This window comes from Motacilla alba, chromosome 17 (assembly GCF_015832195.1).
Source record: "Motacilla alba alba isolate MOTALB_02 chromosome 17, Motacilla_alba_V1.0_pri, whole genome shotgun sequence".
Lineage (NCBI taxonomy): Eukaryota > Metazoa > Chordata > Aves > Passeriformes > Motacillidae > Motacilla > Motacilla alba.
Genome location: NC_052032.1, coordinates 1265494 through 1288733, shown reverse-complemented (window position 1 = coordinate 1288733; position 23240 = coordinate 1265494). Strand labels below are relative to the sequence as shown.

Genomic DNA, 23240 nt, shown 5'->3' with positions numbered 1-23240 from the left:
CTGTGTTAACCCTGGTCGGGTGCTGACCATCAGTGCTGGGCTGCCCCCACACTGCTGCACCAGCTGGGGTAATTCAGCCTGACTGAAGAGAGGGCAAACTGCAGAGCAGGGGCAGGGCAAGGCACTGGGGCTGGAGCTGCTCCAGCTGGTTTGGCTGCCAGGGAAAAGCTCCACACACAGCACAACCCCCTGTGTGTAACGGACCTGCTGCCACCGTCTGATTCTCACTGCTTGTTTCTTTGTGTCTTCCACACTCAGAACGGCTGATTACTCTTCCCTTCTGGCTCCGTGACCTGAGATTACCTCGGAGATGATGGCTGGCTGTATCTGAAAGATGCAGATTATCCTTAAGCTAAATAATTACGGACACTCGGTGGCATGGACTTTGGGAGTCCAGGACGGGTGCTCCCCTTGTTTCCCGAGGGAGGTGGTGGATGCTCAGCGCTTTCCCAACCCTGGCTGGGAGCAGGCGTGGATGACCCGGCCCCTCCTGGCAGCGCTGGCTCCGGTGCTGGGAATGAGCGGCCGGGGGGACCGGCCGGCCCCTTCCTGGCCGTGCCTCTGCTCAGGAAGGGCAGGGCTGTTTCTCTCACTTATTTACAACGTGCTTGACAAGTGCGAGTAAATGAGCTGTCAGCAAAAGCAAACAGTGTGTGATGGAGGGCTGATTGAAACCAGGGCCGGTGGGGCGGGAGGGCTCCGGGGACAGCCCTGCTCCCCCGGCACCTGCAGCTGGGGACACTTCAGTGGGGGTCACCCCTCTCCTGTCCTATCCCCTGCCTCCTCTTCCTCATCCTGAGCACCCCAGGCACCCACCCTGCTGTCCCCCCACACCCTCCTGCCCCAGTAAATTCCTTCTCCTTGCACTGAGGCATCTCCTGGGCCCTCCTTGCACAGTCAAGCACCAGATTCTGGGGTGGCTGTGACAAGCACTTGGGGACAAGGCTGTGGACACCCCCATTCCTCCCTGTGTCTCTGAGCAGGTGCTTCACTTACAGCAGTTTAGCCAGAGTGTGATCAGCTCTTCAATGGGGAAGGAGGGGAGGATTTTGTACCTTCTGATTTTGTTTCTGGCCAAAGTCTTCCCATTTTGGGCTGCGAACCTGCTGCCCCACCGGTGCCATCTGCTCCAGGGGGTTCTGTTCATCTGCTGCTGTGGGGCAGGATCTGGCCAAGGGTGCAGGAAACCTGGATCTTCACCAGAGCCATTCCTGCCACATACCAACACGAGAGGCTGGCCAAGGCTGAGCACGTCACAGGAGCACCTGGAGGGCCAACCTGAACCTGGCCATACCCTCCGAGCACCTAACTGTGCTGTCAGGGGGCTCAAAGAGGGGAGAAACCTTGAGGGTGATTCTGCCCCAATGAGGGTTAAAGCAGGATGTGCAGCCAGGTCACAAAACCAAAACAAAGTCTTGTTCCACTGTTCCACACCAGGGAGCACAGCCCAGCTCTTGCCGTGGACTGGGGAAACTCATTGCTGAGGACAGCCAAGGGCTCCATGGATCTGTGAGGCTGTGGGACCAGAGATGCCCTTCCTCTCTGAGTCAGGCTCCAGTGCAGCTCTGTCCACTCAAAAATCTGGAGGAAGCTGTCTCTCCTTGAACAGAGTCATGGAACTACAGACGTGTTTGGGTTGGAAGGAATCTTTACAACCCAGTTCTACCCGTCTGCCATGGCAGGGACACCTTCCACTATCCCAGGCTGCTCCAAGCCCTGTCCAGCCTGGCCTTGGACACTGCCAGGGATCCAGGGGCAGCCACAGCTGCTCTGGGCACCCTGTGCCAGGGCCTGCCCACCTCTGTAGTAAAGAATTTTTTCCTAATATCTGACCCAACCCTGCCTTCCTTCAGCTTAAGGCCATTCCCCTTTGTCCTGTCACTTCAGGCCCTTGTCCAAAGTCCCTCTCCAGCTCTCCTGGAACCCCACTAAACACTGGAAGGGGCTCTAAGTTGTCCCAAGAACCTTCTCTTCTCCAGGCTGAGCAGCTGCACATCAGTTGGCTTCCAGCCTTCATTGCAAGGACACGTCCCAAGGCCCCAGGGAGCTGGGGTGTGCCTGTGGGGCTGGATGGGATGCTGGGCTGGGGTGCTGATCTGTTTATCACTTCCCCTGAGCCCTGGGTCACTGAACCCCGGCTCTCCTGGCCTCGCTGCCCAGCCCTGGGGCTCTTGGTGCCGTTCCTGGTGGCACCCTGGGGCTCCCAGCGCCCGAGGCACGGGCAGGAGGAGTGGAGCAGATGGGCCGGCCCAGAGCCACAGCTCCCCCGGCCTTGTTCGTTTGCTTGGCTGGGCTCCTTGGCCATGAGCAGAGCAGAGCAGAGCCGTCCCCCCTGTCCCCAGCGGCTCCCGTTTCTCGGGCAGATTTCTCCCGGCGAGCCCGCACCCCCTCACCGCCCAGCAGCAAGGCTCGGGGGGAGCCGGGCAGGAGCAGCTGCCAACGCTTCCATCATGGCCAGAGGCAGTTTTAAACCCTGGAAGGGCTGTTCCTGGCCGATCCCCAGAAGGGCTGGTAAGAGGGAAAGTGCTGGCAGCAGCGGCGCCGGCAGCCCGGGGGGGCTGAGCGGGGTGAGATCATTTGCACAGGGTGGTCAGAGGCACCGGCTGAGTGCTCTGAGCCAGCTCTGCTGTGATTTAATGAAGGTGCTGCAAGTGCTTTGTTGCAGTCTGCCAGGCTGGAGCCCTGTTCTTCTGTGCCCAAACACCTCCTGCCTGGGGTGGCTGCTCCTTCTCTTCCCCCGAGCATGGCAGGGGACCGTGAGCATGTGGCTGGGCAGCCGCTGAAGTCAAGTTCAAGTAACTCCCGTGCAAAAGTTACCCAAACCCTGATATCTCTGCAGAGTCAAAGGATCTATTCAAAATTCCAGGGGGGTTTGGGTGGTGATGCCCAGAGTGGTGTGGGACTGGTAGGCACAGCTTCATCCTGTCCCTGTGGCACCCTGGCCCTCCACCAGGCTTGGTGTCCTGCCCTGAACAAGCACCTTCCTGATGCAGCAGCAGGGCAGGGCCTGCCAGCACCACTGCAGGAGGGCTGTGTGTGGCTTTGGAGCCACCAGTGTTGGGTTTGGGACCGTTTAGGATTCCTCCCTCCTGTGTGTGGCTCTGGCCATGGCCCTGTTGGAGGCAGTCACAGCAGAACTGCTCTGCCAGGTCCTCTCCTCCTGGTGGATGTTCCCTTCCAGTGGTCTCTGCTGGCAGCAGGAACAGCTTCCAGCACCAACCTCGTGGTCCTGTCTAAGTGGTGTTGGGATGAGTCCTTCCCAGTGATGTGCAGTGGCTGAATGCATCAGGCTCTGGTTGTCACCTCCCTCATCCTGCCCAGGGGACAGAGCTCTGCCCATAGAGCTGCAGAGACTCCCCTGCTGAGCAGCGCCAAAGGGAAAGGGTTCTGTGGGCTGAATGGCAGTGACAGGATCTGCTCCTTCCTCCCCCTTTCCCACCACTCTGGATTTTTACTGCCAGGGATATTTATGACCCAGACATCATCTCACAGCTCCAGGTCCCCCGGCACCTGCCCTGCAGTGATGAGGCTGCAGGCAGCAGCTGGAGCCCAGCTCTGGAGCTGTATCCCCATCCCAGTGGGCACAGAGCAGCGGGTGTGGGCAAGCTGGGGTGGTGGCTGGGTCATTCCTCACTGAGAGGGGCCGGGGACTGGGGGTGCTCTAAGTCTCAGGAACATCCAGCTATCCCCAGTGTGGTGACGTCTTGTGTCCCACAGACCTGCAGCCAGCCAGGTGGCCTCAGAGAGGGAACAGGCACAAACCCCACCAGGCCCAGCTCCCTTCAGCAGTGCAGGCAGGATGGGAGCTGGGTACAGCTGTGGGGGTGGCTGTGCCAAGTCACTGCTGTCCATGGTGACCACGTGTAGCTGAGCTCAGCTCTGTGTCCAGTGAGACCAGGAAGCTTCCACATTTCTTGTGCCACTGCAAAGCTGTGGCTACCTGTGAGGCAGAGGCAGCACAGTCCTGCTCCATCCCAGGAGCATTCAGGTGGCTGCAGCTGGCTGAACAGAGGGACGTGTGTGTGCCCACGGTCCGTGCTGGAGGAGAGCTGAGCTCAGACTGTCCCTGCAGCAGCGAGGACCCGCCAGTGAACGGTGGCTGTGGGGCAGATAAAACCAGCACGTGTCTGGGAGCGGCTGTGCACACACCCCTCACAGTGCTCTCTCTCTGGAACCATCAGGACACTTGCATGTCTCGGTCAGTGAAGTGGAATCCCAGCAGGAGAAATGCCCAGCCTGGGGTCGGGTCCCCAGCCCCGTGTGCATGGAGGTGCCACGAGAGGGCCCTGGCCGTGCAGGAGCAGAGGAGGGGCAGATGGTCACGCGTGGGCTGTCCCCTGGATGGACACCATCCACCATCCTGCCTGTTTATTCTCCCTGTCCGTGCCCATTAGGGTCGAGCTGCTCACAGAGGTTGAGATGCCGAGGGCAGAGCGCCCCATTGCAGAGCATCCCCCACTCCAAAGCCATCACTTTGCCACAGAAAACAGTTTGGGGGAAAAGCTCCAGGAACAGCGAACTTGCAGCAGAATTTCTTTAAGCAGGAAGCACCGGGATCTCTGCGCTCGGTGTCGCTGGGGGCAGGACAGGGCAGGAGAAGGGGAGCGCGGCGGCTCGCAAGGTGATGCATGGCCCTTCCTCAGGGCACAGCGGCCGTCCGCTGCTGTCAGCAGGTAACAGCACCTCTAGGGAGAGCCGGCAGAGCCATAAATAGCACGAGGGGCACGAGTGAGCCGCGTCTGGGGGAGGCTGGGGCGGTTTCAGCCGCCGCTTGACACGGACATTAATAACGGCAGGGCAGAGCCGGAGCGCTGCGCCAGCAGCAGCCGAGCGCCGCCGCGGGCACATGGCGGGGCCGGGGCTGCCGGCGGAGGTGCCGCTCGCTCGGCCCGGGGGATGCAGCTGAGAGGCCGCGTTTGGTAGGTTTTACAAGCAAAGGCTGCAGCTGAGGGCCGGACCCTGGGCTGGGCAGGATCCGGCTCAGGCTGAGGGAGCGGCACAGGGCGTCAGGAGAGCGGATGTCCTGCGGGATCCAAGGCTCCGCTCCCTGCCCTGCTCTCTCCTGGGGAACCTGTGGCTCCTGCACAGCTCATTTGCCACCAGGCTGGGCTTGAGGGTTGGTAAGGTGCATCCAGGGAGAGCGAACGGGCAGCTGCAGCGTGGGGATGTTTTGAGGCTCCCCCTCAACTTTGGGCTGTGCACGGCTGTGCCGTCGGCACCAGCTGGCTCTTGCTGTGGGATCAGCATTGCGATGTGCCCACAATGTGGATTTTCTGCTCCAGGAGTTTTGCAGCATTTTGGATACCGTCTCTGAACTGGCACTGGGGACCAACCGGCAGGTTCAGCCTGGAATTGCAGTCGTGGCATGCTCGGAGTGTCGCTGGGGACGGGGGCACCGGGTAGGGGATGGGCTGGGATCCGGAGCTGGGACTGCCGGGGCAGCGGCGGGTCGGGGCTGGCAGCCCGGGGCTGCGGTGGTGTCGAGCCCCTGGTGACGGCGGGGAGAGGGTTGGTCCCGGGCTGGGGCTGACACCTTGAGCAGGTGCTGACACTGAGGTGCGAGCTGAGCCTGCAGCCCAGCTCCTCTCCCCGGGCACGGCGCTGCTGCCCTCGGGTGGGCGTGGGCTCCGCTTCCCGCGGAGTTTCGGGAGCGGCTCCGGGGCCGCAGGGCTGGGGCTGGGCAGAGCCCTGTGCGCAGCGACCCGCCGGGCATGCAGGGATGGGGATCGGGATTTGTGCTTCCTCCCCGAGGAGGGCTTCTCCTGCCAGGGCTCTGAGGCAGCCCACGGCCGGGTTTTTAGGGCGGTACAAACATCACCCCCCATCTCCCATCTGCATCTCCACCCTCACTGCCCTGCCCCAGGCACTGCCGGCCCTGCTGTTCTGGTTCAGACACCCGCGCCGCTTTCTTTTGCTGTTACGCTAATTGCTCGGGATCAATTATTCATTGTTCAGTAATGAAGCAGGGAGAGGGTAGAAAACAGGGCTGCGCAGCGAGCCCTGGGCTCTGGCCGGCCTCGCAGAGGGTGAGGAGCAGAGCTCGGGGAATGCTTCTTGTGAGCACTTTCACAATGACTCCCACGAAGATTTTCTCAAGTTTTGGTAGTTCTGCTTTGCATTTCTGGCTTTGCTTTCTTCCTCTCAGCCCCGTGCTCTGCTTTTGATGCTGTTCCCTGTAGCTGTGAGCTTCCTCGGTTCTTAGCTGTCACTTTTAAATCCTGCGGAGCTCAACAGCCTTTCACAGTTAGAAGTTTCCAATCTGGTGGATCAGGGCACAGTTTGTCCCATGCTAAGAACCCAAATTGTAAAATATTTTCCTTCTGCTTTAGGAAAGATATACTTTGGAAAGATTGATGTTTCTCTGGATGATGTGGGTGCTCTTTTTTGCATCAGCTGCAATCCAGCTGATGTGGGGTGGGATGTTGTCTCCAGCACAGGAAACCCATTGCTGTCTGCATCTCTCCCAAAATAACCTTGGTCCCATTCCCATGGAGTTAAGTGTTTTTGGGGACAGGTGAGGCATCTCAGAACAAAGGTCTTTGAAGGACAGCAGGAGCCAGAGGGGTTCCCCATGGGACACAGGGAGGATGGAGCCACCATGATTGGGGACAGCCACAGGTGTCCCAGGAGGTCCATTCTCCTGGGTGAGAGCACAGCTGGAGCAGCACATCCCTTGCTCTCCTGCTCACATCCATGTCCAACAGCCTGCAGGGACTTCCCTGCTTTTCCCAGTTCCTGGTTTTGGCTGAGGAGGTACCTGGGTGCGGGGCAGCTCTCTGAGCTGTATTTTGCCTCCTCCTCCTCAGAATCACCACAAAAGAAAGAGAAAACCTGAGCATCCCCATCAGGAGCCAGCTCAATTAAATATCCCTGTGGCCAGGTATTCCTTGAGCCACAGTGGCTCCATGACTGAGAGGAGCAGAGGCTTTGAAATGAGAAGCTGAGAGCCTCAAAAAAAAAAACCAAAACAACAAAAACCCTGACCTCCCCTCCTGGGGATTCCAGGGAATGTCACGTGTGCCAGGACTTCTGGCAGCGGGAGAGCTGGCAGCACCAGGGCAAGGGCAGGGCAGGCTTCACCTCTCAGCTGTGCTGTCTCCATGGCTGGGGTTTTCCCAGCTGGAAGTCCCAGCTGTGGGCCACCAGCAAGGCCACATTATTGAAAGAAATGCTGGAGAAGTCGAGGTTGTGCTGGCACTAGTTGAAATTTTCTCTGCTGGTGAGCTGGAACAGTCCTGGATGTGAGCAGCCGCTCAGAAAAACCTGCTGAAGGTACAGACAAGGAGCAGAAGGTTTGCAGTTCTCCTGCCCTGTCTTGGTTTCAATAAAACTTAAAAAACTTGAAAAAAACTAATTCTTGGGATAGTGAGTGATCCTTGATGGCAAAGAGAACCCAGCGAGTGGATAACAGGTGCAAGGTTTGAGGACATTGGAGCAGGCAGGGCAGTGTTGGCTTTTTTTTGGAGTGTGTTGATATTTGCTCAATGAGGAGATCATTCTCAGGAACTCTCTTGCTGTTGCTCTGGTCTCAGACTTATCATCCTCCTTCCCTAAAATGACCCCAGAGAGCCATCCTGGGCTTTGGAGGCAGCTCTTGCTTCTGCTTTCTTTTCCCCTTCTCAGGAAATGCTCCTTGGCCTCTCAGCCTGAGACAGAAACTGGAAGAGTGAAGTGTGAGATCCTCCAGAGAGGATGGAGTAAATCCCCTCAGCCCCTCGACCTGCCCTGATGGAAACAGGGAAACACAAATGTGGGAATGGCAAAACCACTTTGTTGGGTGCAGGGGAGGATGCAGGTGGTGAAAAAAGGGAAATCTGCACCTGGAGGTCAGGGACACCCAGATGCTGAGAGCAGTGAGGCCAAGGCATTGGGAATGGAGAAATCCAGATCTTGGCTGCTGGCTCTTGAGCTGCTGCTGCTGTAGTGAGAGCATGGGATGTCTTGGGACAGTCTGTGAGGTGCAAGGACAGCACCTCCTTCAGACAGTGCCAGCACTGCCTCCATTGCTGCCTCCTCCAGCAGCCCTTGGCCGCATGAAGTGGTGAGAAGGTGTCAGCCCCCCTCAGGTACTGGAAAAGCTGCTCAAAGGCTCCAGGGAGAGCTCGGAGCCTAAACGGGCTCCAAGAGAGCTGGGGAGGGAATTTGGACAAGGGCGTGGAGTGACAGGACACAGGGAATGGCTTCCCACTGACAGAGGGCAGGGTTAGGTGGGATACTTGGAAGGAATTCCTGGCTGTGAGGGTGGGCAGGCCCTGGCACAGGTTGCCCAGAGCAGCTGTGGCTGCCCCTGGATCCCTGGCAGTGCCCAAGGCCAGGCTGGCTGGGGCTTGGAGCAGCCTGGGACAGTGAACCCCATGGCAGAGGGGTGGGATAAGATGGGCTTTAGGTCCCTTCCAACCCAAACTATCCTGTGAGCCTGTGAAACCTGGTCACATCCCCATCCTTGAGGTCCCAAGTCAGCTTTGGGGAGCAAGGTGGCCTTGGCTTTGTGCTGATGAAGTTCCTGGTGCCCTCAGCCAGGAGCAGGTCTGCGGGCTGGCAGTGATGGCATTGCTGCCTCTCCCCAGGCCAGGTGATGCTGAGCAGAGCTCAGCCCTGTGCAGACAGGATTTCACAGCCCTGGTGATGCTCTCAGCCCGAGATGGAACCGACCCTGGCTCATGGTGAGGCTGCTGCTCATCCCCTCCATGCCAGAGAAGAGCAGCAGAGGCTCTGATTGAATTAGTGCAAGGATTTAATTTAATCCCCAAATGTCTCTCATTTTAAAGGAGCCTGTTCATTTCCTTCTAGGACCTTATCAGATGCAGGCACCCAGCACTGTGAGCAGAAGGACTGGGCAGATAGGCACTGTTGGGGGAGTGACTCGAGGGCTGTGTGGGTTTTTCCTCTAATTATTTCATGAGATAACGATGACAGTGATTGCAAGACAAATAAAACATCAGCAGCATCATTGAAGCACACTCTGGTGCAAATGGCAGCCTGGCAGGGCAGGGCTGGGAACATTCCCTTCTTACAAGGAATTACTGTGCAATTTCACCCCCAGGTGGGATGAGGGAGCATTTGCTTTGTGCCTGACACCAAATCCAGCTGTTTCATGAGCAGAGCGATGTCATGAAGGGACCGAGCACAACGTGGTCTCTGAATTTTTGTCTTCAGACTCACTGGGGGAGTTCAGGTGATGCTGAATCGCTGCTGGGGTGAGCCAGGCTGCATGGGACAGAGCTGGTGCTGTCTGTGCTACAGGTGACACAGGGACCCTTTGGGTGTGATAAACCAGGACAAGGCACAGCTGGACACGTGTGGGCTCATGCCCAGCTGGCTGTGGCACTGAACTCCAGTATCTTCCTGGAGCCCTGCCCAGCTCTTTGCCCCCTGAGCTCAGGCAGGTGCTGCTGGTTGGTGCCTGTGCTGTCCCGTCTGTGCACAGGGGGCTCACAGCCCCTGGGGTGTTTCCTGGAGGTGACAGCAGCTTCTGCAGCCCAACATCTGCACACAGCTGCCTGGGGATGTCCAGGGGTGGTTATCCCCTCTGTGCTCTGGGGGATGAGGCATGTCCAGCAGCAGGGTAGCTCTCCCAGGGGTGCTGTCACAGGCTGGGACCTCCACAGGGATGGAACCTCTGTCCAGTCTGTGGGTGCCTCTTCCCAATGGGATGTGTGGCTGGATGGATTGACTCCTGGGGCTGCTGCCCTTTTTGAAGCTGAAGTCAGGGGTGTCTTTGTTAACTCCAGCTTTCTGGTGTCACTGGGTTTGTGAAAATGCTTGGATTTCAGCTCGGGATTCAGTGACTTCTTTTCTGGATGACTTACTAGCTGAGGGTGGTCCTGTGGAATAGTCCCTGCCCCAGGATCTGTGTAGGAGGGAATTGCTTCCTAAAGAGAGGATTTTCTCTCCTTTGGTAATTTTTTTCCCTGCTGGGCTGGTTTTGCCCCTTTGGCTTAGACACAAAAATCACATTGGACCCTCTGCTCTGGCGAGGGAGGGCTCATCAGAGGCTCCCCCTGCTCACAAAAAAAACCTTGGAGGTTCTTTCCCTTGGGCTTTTCCTTTTGAAAGGACAGAGCTTGCTCAGGTCTTCCCCAGCTGCAAAGAAACCTGGAAAAACCGGCCCCAAAGGCATACACCCCCGGCAGGGGCTGGCAGGAGTGGCTGTGGTTTTGTAGGGCTTGCCCAGAGCCACGGGCTGAGCTGGGGCAATGCAGGATGGGCAGAGCCTGGCGCTTCCCTTCAGCCTTTGGTAACGCTGTGCAGGAGGGGCCAGAGCTGCCGGACGAGCTGGAGCTGCTGGGTTTCTCTGCAGCCCCTGGGGGAGATCCCTGCAGGGCAGTGGCTCGCAGCAGCCGTCGGGGTGAGGATGCTGTCACGGCTCTGCCTCTGCGGCTGGAGCCCAGCTGGCACCCTGGGATTCCTCAGACCCCACCGGTGCTGCCGGGAGCTGAGTGCCACCATCCCACGCCTGCCAGCTGGGGGACCTGGTGTTCCAGGGCTCCAGAGCAGGACTGGGTGCTGACAGCAATAGGTGACTTGGCACCACCTGGGGATGTGGAGACGATGCCATCCCACCCCACCAGAGCACTGTTAGTATCATACAAATCAGTGCCAGCCTTGTAGGTGGGGTGTGAGGAGGTGAAAGGCTCCCCAGGAAGGTGGCCAGAGAGATTTGGGGTGCTTCTGCTTTCATCTTCTTTATCTTCTCCTCTGGCAGATGCTGGAGACGGGCGCTGAGAAGCCGGGGCAAATGCACTCGGAGGATGAGAAGGCAGCAGTGGGTGAGGCCCTTCTGGCTGCCAAGGCAGCGGCTCTGGCCGAGCCCTGGGAGGCTCTGGGGGCCACCCAGGCTCCTCTCCCAGTGGAAAAGCATCCGGTGGCCACGGCAAAGGGAGACGAGCAGCCCAGCTCCCTGCCAGCCTTTGTCATCCCCGAGCTGCGGCTGGACAGCACCTTCAGCCAGAGCCCGGCGGGCACAGCGGGCGGTGCCACGGACGGCGAGGACGAGGAGGAGGATGAGGAGGAAGATGAGGACGAGGAGGACGAGGAGGAGGAGGAGGACAGCGACGAGCAGTACCTGGACAGGAATGAGCTGAAGCGCAGCAGCATGATCGAGACGTCGGGCGGGCAGCCTGGCTACACCCTGAGCGTGCAGGGCTCCCTGCGGCGCCGCACGCACAGCGAGGGCAGCCTCCTGCAGGAGGCCAAGGGCCACTGCTTCACCTCAGACACCACCCTCAACTGCTCCGACAGCCAGGGCACTGCTGCACACTGGGCACTGCCCTCCCCGAGGACCCTCAAGAAGGAGCTCGTCAAAAACGGCGGCTCCATCCACCAGCTGACGCTGCTCTTCTCGGGCCACAGGAAGGTACGAGAGCCACGGCTGGCCGTGGTGCTGGGATAGCTCCTGGGCTGGAGATGTCCTGCCACGTGGCCCCTGTCTCCATGACCATGGCAAAGCTCCCTTCGGAGTGCTCAGGAGGGTCCCTGCCCCTGGCAGCCAGCTCTGGAGGTGTCAGCAGCCGGGGCATGGCACCCAGGGCAGCGTGCTGGGGCCATGGGTGGCACTGCCACCGCTGCACCCACACCCTGCAGGGCCCACGGCCTGGGCAGCGCTGTCTGCTGGGACTGCTGGTGGCAGAGGTTGGCCCTGGGGATCTGGGAATGCACAGGGCTCCTCCCAGGAGCACTGGGGAGAATTTCTGGTGACAGTCCCCAGTGTGCACGGGGTGCCAGGAGCAGTGTGGCCCTCTGCCCCACCAGCCTTCTGCACGGCTTTGACCACTGTGGGAATCCATCTCATGGAAAAGCTGTGCTCAGCACTGATGTGTGACTCCACCTCTGCTGCAGGAGGAGCAGCAGAGGCTGTGCTGAGGCAGCTCTGCCCAGGACTGGCCTGTGCAATCCTGGGGGTCGGGGGTGCTCCCTGAGCCCCCAGAGCAGAGCTGGCCCTGGATGCATGGTGCAGGAAATGAGCTGCCAGTGCAGAGATCATTCCTGGGAAGTGCTGCTGCTCCCATCCTCCCCAGGTGGCACTGGCAGGGTGCTGAGAGTGGTCCCTGGCCCCATACCCTGCTCTGCACCATCCTTAGCTCTGGGTGCTGCTTGGGGCTCTGGTGCTCAGCACAGGACTGCAGTTCAGTGCTCAGGGTGTGTTCCCAGCTCAGGACCTTGTTTCACAGCTCAGGACCATGTCCTGCTGCTTTTGCTCCAGTGCAATGGCTCCTTGGCAGGACAGGCTGCTGCACACCCTGGAGTTAAACCCATGCTGAGGTTAAACTCATGCTGAGGTTAACCCTTTTCCTGCCACGCTGCTTGAAAAGCCAATCAGATGCTGTTTCCTGGAGGAATTCTCGGGCTCAGAGTCCCTGACCAGCTGGTAGGAGCCCTTCCCGGGGTTACACACTGCTGGGATGGGGCTGCTGTCCGCAGGGGAGTCCAAACTCTCCTGGAGACTGAGGCCAACAGTTGTGTGCGGGAGGAGATGGGGGGCTCAGACCCGCCCTATCCCCGATAAAGAAAAGACACCCGTGTGTCAGGGACACAGTCGCTGCCTGTCACACGTGCGAGGGAGGCGGTGACAGCGTCAGCGCCGGCTGAGAGCGTCCCGTGAGCAGTGCCCTGAAGGAGAGCTCACAGTGCCGCTGTGTGTGCAGCCCCGAGCCTGCAGCCCCGCAGCCCTGCAGCTCTGCAGCCCCGCAGCCCTGCAGCTCTGCAGCCCTGCACTCTGCAGCCCTGCACTCTGCAGCCCCGAGCCTGCAGCCCCGCAGCCCTGCAGCTCTGCAGCCCTGCACTCTGCAGCCTCGCAGCCCTGCAGCTCTGCAGCCCTGCACTCTGCAGCCCTGCAGCCCCGCAGCCCTGCCCGAGACGGGTGGGCCGTGTGTCCCCGCTGGGCACCCCGGGTCGGGCTGCCCCCTGCCCCGGGGAGCCGCCAGCTCCTGCTCTCATCTGGGGGGATGTTTTCCCTTAGAGATGAATGGAGCTCCTCCTGCGTTAAGCTCTTCTGGTGCACATTAGACTGGGATTTTTGTGGAAGGGAATGGCAGCCTGTGCTGGCTGGAGGGCAGTGTGGTGGCTGCACCTCCTGCAGCTCCCAGCTCCAAGCCTGCAGCAGCTCTGGCTGCCTGGAGCCTAAATCCCTGCCCGTGTGTTCTCCTGGGCACCCCTGCCTGTTCCTACTGCCCTGCTCCATGCTCACATCACCCTGCTCCCACTGCCCCATTCCCTCTGCTCTGCTCCAACTGCCCCCATTCCCACTGCCCCATTCCCACTGCTCTGCTCCCACCCCATTCCCCTTCCCCTGTCCCCACTGCCTCATTCCCACTGCCCTGTTCCCACTACCCCATTCCCACTGCTCTGCTCCCATTGCCCTGCTCCCACCATCCCATTCCCATTCCCATTCCCATTCCCATTCCCATTCCCCGTCCCCACTGCGCCTTTCTCACTGCCCTGCTCCTATTCTCCTGTCCCCACTGCCCCATTCCCGCTGTGCTCCCATTGTCCCGTTCCCCTTGCCCTGCCTCTCCAGCTGCTGTGGAGGGTGTGCAGCAGTCAGGGAAGCCAGACACGGGGCTGAGCCACTGTGGGATTGGGCTACTGCCACCCCCCGCCCACACTTTGGAAGCACTTTCATTGGTCTGTGCCCTTGAATAGTTCAATGAAACCTCCCAGCTTTTTGGAGCGGGACGCTGATGCACAATTCCCATAGGGAATTCCTCTACCAAGCTATCAATCTCTGGCAACACCTGCATCCAGCGGCCTCAGCTTCAGGGCCATCACATCCATCAAGCTTCTTGGTTATTTTCCCATCTGGGAGTGTGTCAGAGGGGCTTATCCCGCAGCCTCTTTTAACAGCATCGTGCCCGGTGTGCCTCCCCGATCCCCGCTTCCCGCGGTGCGGCTGGGAGCCGGTTGTTTTATGGGGCACGGTGGGGAGCGCTGGCACTCCTCGGGACAGCTCTGCCGCTGCCTTTTGTCCCCGAGCACGGAGCCTCTCCGGACAATGGCAGGAAGCCGCGGCCAGCCCGTCTGCCGGGGCCGCAGCGGCCCGGGGAAGGTGCTCGGCGAGGGCCGCATTGTTCGGGCCCGATAAACTCCGGAAAGCCGGGCGCAGAATGGAAGGAAGTGTCCGGAACCCCGGGCCCGGGGCTGCGGGGCTGAGCGCAGGGTTCCCACGGCCCGGCCGCGGGGTGATGATCCTGGAAAGCGCCTGGCAGCCCCGGGAGCACGGGATGAGCTGCCGGTGGTCGGGTGGGTGCGGGGCGGGAGGCAGGGCTGGCCGTGAGCATCTGCAGCGTGCAGGAATGCTAAAGCCCCCGAGCCACGGTGATCCCTCGGGTCTCCCTGCCTGGTGCCAGGCTTTGTGGCTGTGCTGGTGCTGCCCTGAGCTCATGGCACATCCCAGATCCCCTTGGTTTGTCCAGGCTGCGCTGGAGCAGTGGTCAGAGGGCAGACTTGTAAACTGCAATGATATGATTCAATTGTAGGTGAACTGCTCTGATTTCTCCTGCCTCGGGACTGCTGGGAACTCCTGATTGATTTTGGATGCCCAGCCTGGTTCTGGGGGGTTCTTTGGGCAGTGGCAGGATCCCTGTGCCTACTCAGCGGCAGGAGTAGAAGCATCAGGAGTGGGGATGTGACCTGTAGGAGGTACCACTGTCCACACCTTGAACCTGGAGACTCCCTGAGCCAGCGGCCCTGGGGTCTCCTTGGATGCTCCAGGAGCACCATGGGCTGAACTGGCAGAGGATGAGTGAGGTTCCTGTGTCAGGAGCTTGTCCCGTGTCATTGCCATCATGGGGAAGGGGCCCTGTGGGTGCTGTGGGTCTGGGCTGTGTGCTGTTGGGAACGTGAGGATGCTGGCCCTGCTGGCTGGTGACACAGAGTGACATCGTGGGCATGTCCTGGTGTGATGACAGACACTGATTTTCTGTTCCCCCCAGCTGAGTGGAGCAGACCCTGAGTGCAGCTGTGATGAAGGGGATGAGACCTCCCGCAAGAAACGCAGCAAGAGCCTGTAAGTGTCACATCGGGGGGGGCATCAGGGAGTGCCAGGGCTGTTAGTGGGATCAGACACCTCGGCCTAGCCCTGTTGGTACCAGGAGCCCTCAGGATCACTGTCTTCCCCCTGACTTTTTCCAGCAGCAAAGCCATGAACTGGGGTCTCACTTCAGACGGAATTGTTTCCAGGGAGGGTGGCGGGGTATGCTGGGGCCACTGCCCAGCCCAGCTGGGAGCCACCCCCTTCCACCGTGCCCGGGCAGGGTGAAAACACCGGCTCTGGGGAGAAACAGCTAGCCCGGGTTCAGGGAGAGGACATGGAAGCGGTGAAATCTGATCTGGGGGCCTCCTTCCCGCCGGCCCCATGCCGGGAGGAGGAATGGGGAGGTTTCGCTCCGCGGGTCAGGCTCAGCCCTTGCGGCACATCCGCGGCGGCGCGGTGGGAGCGGGGACCGCGGGAACACCCGAGGGACACCGGCAGCTCTCTGCTGCCCCCGGTAAGGCTTTGGGGTTCCAAAAAGTGGGTGCAAGCAAGGACAAGGCAGCCGTGGCCTTTGCTGTCCTCAAACACAGCTGCAGCTGAGGGGGGCAGGCGCACGAGTGAGGACGTGCGGTGGCGAGCTCCTCCGGAACGCGGATCCGGCCGGGGCCGGGGCCCCGGGGATGCCCGTGGCTGTGTGCCCCGTGCCCCGCGCCACGTGTGCCGGGCGGGCGGAGGAGCCACACGTGGTTGGAGTGGCTCAGGGTGCGAGGGGGCTGCGCACGCAGCTGCCCGGCCTCGCCGGCCGTGCCAGCGAGCGGCACTGTCGGCCCGCGCTGCCTCATCGCTGCCGCCTATTTTTAGCTCTTTTTATTATTTCCCCCCCAGCACTCGAAATGAAAACGAAGCCCTTGCAGCAGGGACGTCCCCCCGGCCGCGTGGCAGCGCCGGCGGAACGGGGCTGGCGGGGGAGGCTGGGCCCCCCCGGCGCGGCGGGGTCAGGGGCGGTTGCGGAGAGGGCTCCGCGCTCACCTTGAGCGGCGGGGGATGCTCCGGGGAGCGCCTGGCAGCGCCATTGGCTGCGCCGCGCGGTCCCAGCCGGCTCCGGGACTATTTATGGTGCGGGGGCCGCGGGTCGGCACTCGCTCCTCTCCCGGCACACGCTGCCGGCCTCGATGTGCCACGCCATGGTGGACTTTTCCGAGAAATACCTGGAAAGGTAGGACACCCAGCATCCTGCGAGGAAGGGGGATGTGCTGCCCACCGGATGGTTTGGAAGCAGCGTGGGGTGATGGTGCTGGGCCTCGTGGTCATACTGGGGTGCTGGGGCAGATCACTTTATAGAGGCGGCTCTGGAGTGAAATCAGCAATTATTTTGTGGAATCATTTTTGCTGGGGCATTTATTGTGCAGTGTGGCCGCAGCTGGGAGCTGTGCCTGCCCATGGCTGTCACAGGCTGGGTTGGTCCCACTCCTTCTGTGCAAGGGTGTGCAAGAGGAGCAGCATGTGGAAGTTGGGGTGCTTCCTTAGGAGGTGTCTGCCTGGTGTGTTCCAGCTGGAAAATCCACCCAGGAGCTGTGACCACCTGCCTGGTGTGTTCCAGCTGGAAAATCCACCCAGGAGCCAGGATCACCTGCCTGGTGTGTTCCAGCTGGCCTGGTGCCAAGGGCTGTGCTGTGGGGGCGACCCTCCTGTGACACACACAAGGGGCGTTCGGTGCTCTGCCAGCCCTGCCGGGCGCTGACTGCTGCCCTGCTAAACTGGGAACACTGCCGGAGTTGTTGCTCGAGGCTGTGTGGGATGGCTCGTCCTGTGTGCTGGCGGGTCCCCGGCTGCCGGCGGCGCTGGCGGCGCAGCGATGGGAGGCAGATGGTGTTAGGAGCGTGAGGCTCCGTGTTTGGATCTGCTTTTCCCACGCTGGCGGGTGCCTGGCAGCAGCGGAACGTGCGTCCTGCTGGGATCACAGCCCAGAGGGTGTGAAGGCAGTGAAACTGTGTCCATGGGTATGGATGGCACCAGGGATTGGGGGGAGTGCTGCCCTCTACAATCATTCTGTGGCTCATTGGACTGAGCCCCGGGGGTTGTTGCACTTTTTATTTTTCCCCGTGGTTGCTGTGTTTTACCCTCCTGGGACTAGAGAGAGCTGTGGGTCTGGAGAACATCACCTGGGGTGGAGTGGTGCATCTGTTCCCTGAATCTGAATCCTGTCCCCTTCATGTCCCTGGGCATGGCTTGGCCAGGCAGAGGGGGCTTGTCTGAGCATCCTTGCTGTGTGACCTGTGGCAGATCCTGTAACATTAAATTTGCAGAATCAGAAAGAGCAAGAAGTGGAAACTGAAGCTGCTTGCCTAATGAGATGCTGTCAGATAAGGAGCTTCAGATTTAGAGGGCAGAGTCCATGTGTGTTGAGAAAACACTGATGCTCTTAAGTTTTGATAAATACATTATATCCACAGGCAGTGAAACACTGTCTATGTGCACTTTATGATGAGATCGAGGAGAGGTATTTTAAATGGAAGAAATTAAAAACACAGATGGAAGCTGTAATTTTTTCCAGTTATAAGGGTTCCAGCTACATGTAATTAAGATAGCATTATACTTGCTTTTAAATGAGTGACAGATCAGTGCCATTGGAAGAAGAGGGCGTGAGAAGCAAGGCCCAAGCGCTAAAACTTGTAATTGCTGCATTTTTGGGGTTTTTGGGCGGTGTTCGGGACCGGTCCCCGCGGTGTCCCCGCCGCGTCCGGATGCAGTGACCGCGCACTGCCACGAGGGGGCAGCACCGCCCGTCCCATCCCTGCCCGTGCCTGCTCCCGGGGGGGGGGGGGGTGCGCTCCTTTTCCCGCGGCGCTTCCCAAAAATCTGTACAACTTTGTGTTACTGGCAGCTCCCCAGGGCAACAGCGAGCCCCACGGCCGTGTGTCCGTTAGTCTGTCTGTCCAGAGATGCTGGAGCGGGGGGACGGGTGCGCGGGTGACAGAGTGGGGTGTCTTTGCCCCAGCGCCCTGCGCTGCCAATCCCGGCCACCTCCTTACGGAAGTGTCCCCAGGCCGTGTCCCACACGGGCTGGCACCGCAGACGTGTGAACACCCGTGGGGTGTGCATGTGTGGGTGCCCACGCAGGGGGGACACAGGACAGCGCAGTCCCCGCTCTGCTCCTCAGCCCGCTCCGCCCCGCCGCCGGCCCCGCTGCCTTCCCGGGATGCCTGCGCTCTATAAATATCCCTCGTAAATCCTCGCCGTGATTATTTTTCCCCGCCGTCTCTTGAAAGGCCCCACTATCCGCCTCGGCGCTGATTTTTCCACCTTTCCTCAAGTTTCCCCAGCAACGGCAGAGCCGTCCCAGCCAGCGGCGGGGCTGACACAGCCTTTACTCACTCGCACGCTGCCGGGCCGCCCCACGCCGCATTTAAAGCTCTCCGCGCTGAGCCCTCCCACTTCCCGTTCCGCGCTGGCCGCTGCGGCAGGAGCGCGGCTCGGGGCGGGCGGCAGAGCGTCCCCGCTGTCCCCGCCGCTCGGGCTGTCCCCGCCGCTCGGGCTGTCCCCGCTGCCATGCCCTTCTTCCGCGACCTGTCCAAGCCGCAGCCGCTGGAGTTCCACGCGGAGATGCTGCTGGCGGTGCAGCGGCCGCACACGGGCAGCCTGCAGCGCCGGCACACCATGAAGGAGTAGGTGGAGGGCGCGGGGCGCGGGCGGGACGCGCTGCCGGAGGGTCCCCGCGGGCCGGGGTCCCCTCGCCGCCCGCTCACACTCGCTCTTCTCTCTAGAGCCAAGGACATGAAGAACCGGCTGGGGATTTTTCGGCGGCGGAACGAGTCCCCCGGAGCCAACCCCTCCGGCAAGCTGGACAAAGTGCTCAAATCGCTCAAGTAGGTGCTGCGAGCGGGCGGCGTGGGGATGGGGACCCTGGGGGCTTGGGGACAAGCTGTGGTCTGGAGCTCCTCACCTCCAGGGAGACTGTATTCACCCCGTCTGAGGAAGCTGTGGACAAAGTTTTTGTATCTGGAGGAGCATTTAAAATATTTTTTTGGCTGAATATCTCCTGCTGGAGGGTGAGCGGTGCTGCCTGCACGGTGGCACCGCAGCAGCTTGGGCTGGAAATTTACCTGACAGCAGCGTTCTCCCAGTGCCTGTCTATGGAACTTTAACTGGCCAGAGGATGGTTTGAAAAACCAATTTGCTCTGGAGATGCTCCAGCAGCTGGAGACAAGCCCTCCCTGCTCTTTCTCCTGGCAGCTTCTCTGGCTGCTTGAATGGGGCAGCTGAAACCCCACTTTCCCTCACCTCTGCATCACCCAGGGCTTCTTCAGTTCTTCCTCGGACACCCCAAGTGCCACAGCTGCCTGCACAGACCCCCTGGGGTTGGATTTTCTTCCTGCCAGCCTACAGGCAGCGGTTTCCTTTCGGCAGAGCTGCTGTGGTGCTGCCTGGTGCAGAGCCTGGCTCTGCCTTCAGCTGCTCTGCCAGTGCCAGTACCAAGGTGGGAGCCAGGGCCAGCCCCTTGGGCACATAGCGTGGCTTTATCCTCTGGAAATGTTTAGCAAGAGGCTGATTTGGGAGGTGGGAGCAGCCGTGCTGGGCTCACAGCCTGGCTTTTAATCCACTGGAAATGTTTAGCAGACAGCAAAAGCAGCTTTTGCTGCTGAGCTTTGCCAACGTGCCATCCTTTCTCCACAGGCCCACTCCCGAGGAAGCGCTCAAGTGGGGAGACTCCCTGGAGAAGCTGCTGCTGCACAAATGTAAGTAAGTGTGTGTCCATCCCTTCCACTTGTGTTTGCTGCCAGGGGAATATCCAGACACGTGCCTGGATAAATCTGGGATTTCCTCTATTAATCCCTTCCGGTGTTTGGGGATGCACAAAGCCAAATTAGCCTCTCCCTTGTCTGCCCCCTCCTGCTCCTGCCTGGCTCAGGAGGGAACTTGGTGGCAGAGGCCAGGGAGAGCTTCAGGTCGGGGCTGCAGCCCCCAGCTTGGGGAGGAGGGGGCAGTGATCCATCTCTGTGTCCAGTTTGGGGCTGTACAGAGGAGCAGAAGCCGCTTTAGAGCATCCTGAACATGGGAGGACAGCCCTTCTCAGGCACCCCATCCTGCACCCGGCCCAGGGGATGGCATGGGGGTCCTGTCCCCACACCAGCCCAGCCTCCCTTCTGGCTCTCGGTGCTGCAGCCAGGCTGGGGATGTGGATTCAGCTCCTGGATGGGCTGTGCTGCCCTGGCAGTGCCATTGCTGCCTGTTTGCACAAGGTGCTTTTTCAGGCAGTGCAGGGAGGTGGTTTGGGCTGCAGCTCTGCCAGAGCTGAGGGTCCTGTGGGGCTGTTCTCTGCCTGTGAGCAGGAGTAGAGCCGTGTCCTTGTCTCCCACAGACGGGCTCGCTGCCTTCAGGGCCTTCCTGCGCACCGAGTTCAGCGAGGAGAACCTGGAGTTCTGGCTGGCCTGTGAGGAGTTCAAGAAGATCAAATCCCAGTCCAAGATGGTCTCCAAGGCCAAGAAGATCTTCGCTGAGTACATTGCCATCCAGTCCTGCAAGGAGGTGAGGGCTGGCTCCCACGCTGGTGTGTGGCTCCCGGCACTGTGGCTGCCTGGGGAGCTGCTCACCAGCCCTGGTTCCTCTGCCCACAGGTCAACCTGGACTCCTACACACGGGAGCACACCAAGGAGAACCTGCAGAACATCACCCGCAGCTGCTTCGACCTGGCGCAGAAGAGGATTTACGGGCTCATGGAGAAGGACTCGTACCCCCGCTTCCTCCGCTCCGACCTCTACTTGGACATAATCAACCAGAAGAAGGGCAGCTCCCCACTGTAGGCCCAAGGACTGTCTCGGGGCAGGCTGGGAGCTGTGTGTTTACATGGAATTGGGCAGTGGAGGCCTTCCCAGGAGCTGGTGGGAGCTCGTTGTGCTGCTCGTGCCTCAGGCCGTACGGACAGGGGGCAGCTGAAGGCACTGGGGCCGAGGGCACCGACAGGCCGGGCAGTCTGGCACTGCTGCAGCCCCACCATCGCTGGTACGACGCCTTCGGGGTGGCTCCGGCGTGGATTTAGCCAGGAGGGAAGCTCCCACAAGACTACTGTGAAGCACCTGCCCCAGCCATGAGCATTGCTGGAAGGTGAAGAGTGAGCCCAGCTTGGCAAGGAGGAGGAGATCTCATGCAGGGCTCTGGCAAGGGGACAGCAGCACCGACACAAATGTGGTCCTGGATTAAAGCCTTGTGAACTGGAGCAGCCCCAGGACGCTGCTGTGCTCCCCTGTGCCGTGGGGCCTCCCGGCTGCCCCGGAGCAGCTCTGGCAGGAGCCGGCACTTCCTTGGCTCGTGGTGGGTCCCCCTGGGAGCAGCGAGAGCTGGGCCCTTGCCCTGTGCTGGAGGTGTGCAAAGCACCCCCTCCTGCCCTCACCCTGGTTTATTTATTGCCCTCCTGTAGCTGGACACGTTGCTGTGTGATAGGAAACCCCCATGTCCTCCCCGTTCCCAAGTTACAAGTGCAATATTTGTGTGTGTCGCGGCTGAGTTCTCCGGCGGAGTGGATGCCTTTTTCCTTTTCCGGATGTGTAGATTTTGTAAGGTAGCAGGTTTTGTGTGCCAGACCCATTCCCTGGCAGCGGGCCGCTGGGGGAGCCTGGTGTAAATATCAATATACTGATGCCCTGACGACGGAGGGTTTGGTGATGGAGAAGAGCAACTCTGGCAGCAGCCGCTCTCCTGACTCTGGATAACAATGCTGTGTTTGGGAAGCGGGGGTTCCTGCTGGCCCTGGCAGGGCAGGGTGCGCTGCCTGCCTCCCAGTTTACAGTGCAAAGCATCTCTGCAGCTAGAAAAAACCTACATTGTCATGGTCATAGGTAAATAAAAGGAGAATATAATTTCTTGTAGCTGGCTTTTGTTCCTGCCGTGCTTGCCAGCACTGGTGGAGCCGCGCGGCCCTCGCCTCGCTAAGGAGTGTAAAATCCTATTACTGTGTGGCTAAAGAAGGGAAAATCTGATTCCATGAATTTCTGAGCTGTTTTTTATGATGGAGCAGCTGCCAGATGCTCCTGAGGGCAGGTCTGGGTGTAGAAGCAGAGTTTTGCCCGAAGTGAGACCGTTCCCAAGGCCAGCGGTTGCTGTTAAACATGGCAGGGCACAAACCTCTGAGCGGGGAAATGCCCAAACACACCAGTGACCTCCTGCAGCTCCAGGTCCCTCTGGGGACACACCAAAAGCACCAACAAAAAGCTATTCCAGGTCTGTGCATGGCTTGGCAGGGCTGTTCCTCCCCAGCAAGAGCAGTGCTCTGGTATGGGGTGCAAATATTTTGTAAAGGCTGTTTGGGGTGTGTTTGGTTGTGGTGGGCCTTGGATGGCTCAGAGATGTGACTGTGGTGTCACAGGGCTGTGCTGGGCTGTGGTGTGGCTGCCCAGAGTGCTGCTGGTGCTGCCCAGGGCTTTGTGGCTGCCCCACCTGAGCACAGCTCTCCCCAGCAGGTACCATCTCTGGGGAGCCCCCTGTTTTCCCTCTTCAAACAACCAGCTGGTGATGCCAGGTGAGGCAGGGCTGAGGCTCTGACTCAGCTTGGCTGGAGACAGTAGGGTTGGTGAGGTGGCTCTCCTGGAGATGCTGTTGGCACCCCAGGGTCAAGGTCCATGGATGGTGTCCCAGTGGTGACCCAGTCACTGATCCTGGAGCTGCTGGGACCTGGTGGGTGGGGGCACCCTCCCAGCTGCCTCCTCCAGGCCACACCCTCATCTTTCTCCTGGCACCGCCCAGAGCTTTCATCTTCTCTCCTTCCCAGCTGGGAGGGTTTCCCTTTGTGTCTGGACTCAACACAGATTTTCTTGCACCTCCCCCTCTCTCCATCTGCACTCTCCTGAGCTCCTCACTCCATCCCAAACTGTCAGTGTTAGGAATCTTACAGCAGGGTCCCTTCATTGTCCCATATTTCCATGTTCCCAGGCTCACTGGGACACCTCCAGAGGGTCTGGGCTCGGAGGCTCTGTGGACACTGGGCAGCTCAGTCCCTGCTGTCACCTTCTTCCTGCCCTGAGCACAGCCCCAGCAGCCCTGGTGCATCCCGTGGTGCTGCTGATGCCCAGGAGTATCCCAACCCCATAACCACGCTGGGTTTTGAGCCTACAACCTGCCTTCCCTCCAGGAATTATCCCAGCCCAGGCAGGCAGGGAGGGCTGGGGCTGCCATGGGATGTGTGGGGTGGGAATCTGGTGTTCGGCTTTGATCCCTGCAGGGGACAAAGGCCCCGTGGGGGTGGAGAAATGAGGACCTGGGGTGACTCCCTGGAAAG

The 23240-nt window shown here is 60.1% G+C and overlaps 1 protein-coding gene across 9 annotated transcripts in view; it reads left to right on the top strand.

Annotated features, from left to right (window-relative positions):
- The window catches only part of RGS3 (regulator of G protein signaling 3), a 77407-nt gene extending 55573 nt beyond the window's left edge, over nt 1-21834 (top strand). For 6 of the 9 annotated variants that reach the window (XM_038156157.1, XM_038156159.1, XM_038156158.1 and 3 more), the window contains 6 exons: nt 10706-11356; nt 14931-15004; nt 18736-18837; nt 19646-19707; nt 20331-20497; nt 20587-21834. In XM_038156157.1, the coding sequence (XP_038012085.1) occupies nt 10706-11356; nt 14931-15004; nt 18736-18837; nt 19646-19707; nt 20331-20497; nt 20587-20772 (1242 nt within the window). In that variant the 3' untranslated portion in view covers nt 20773-21834. Of the gene's footprint in view, nt 1-1802; nt 4920-10705; nt 11357-14930; nt 15005-15040; nt 16188-16275; nt 18637-18735; nt 18838-19645; nt 19708-20330; nt 20498-20586 lie in introns of those variants that run through there. The other 3 variants (XM_038156163.1, XM_038156165.1, XM_038156164.1) reach the window with 3 other exon arrangements.
- Nucleotides 21835-23240: the final 1406 nt, after the last annotated feature.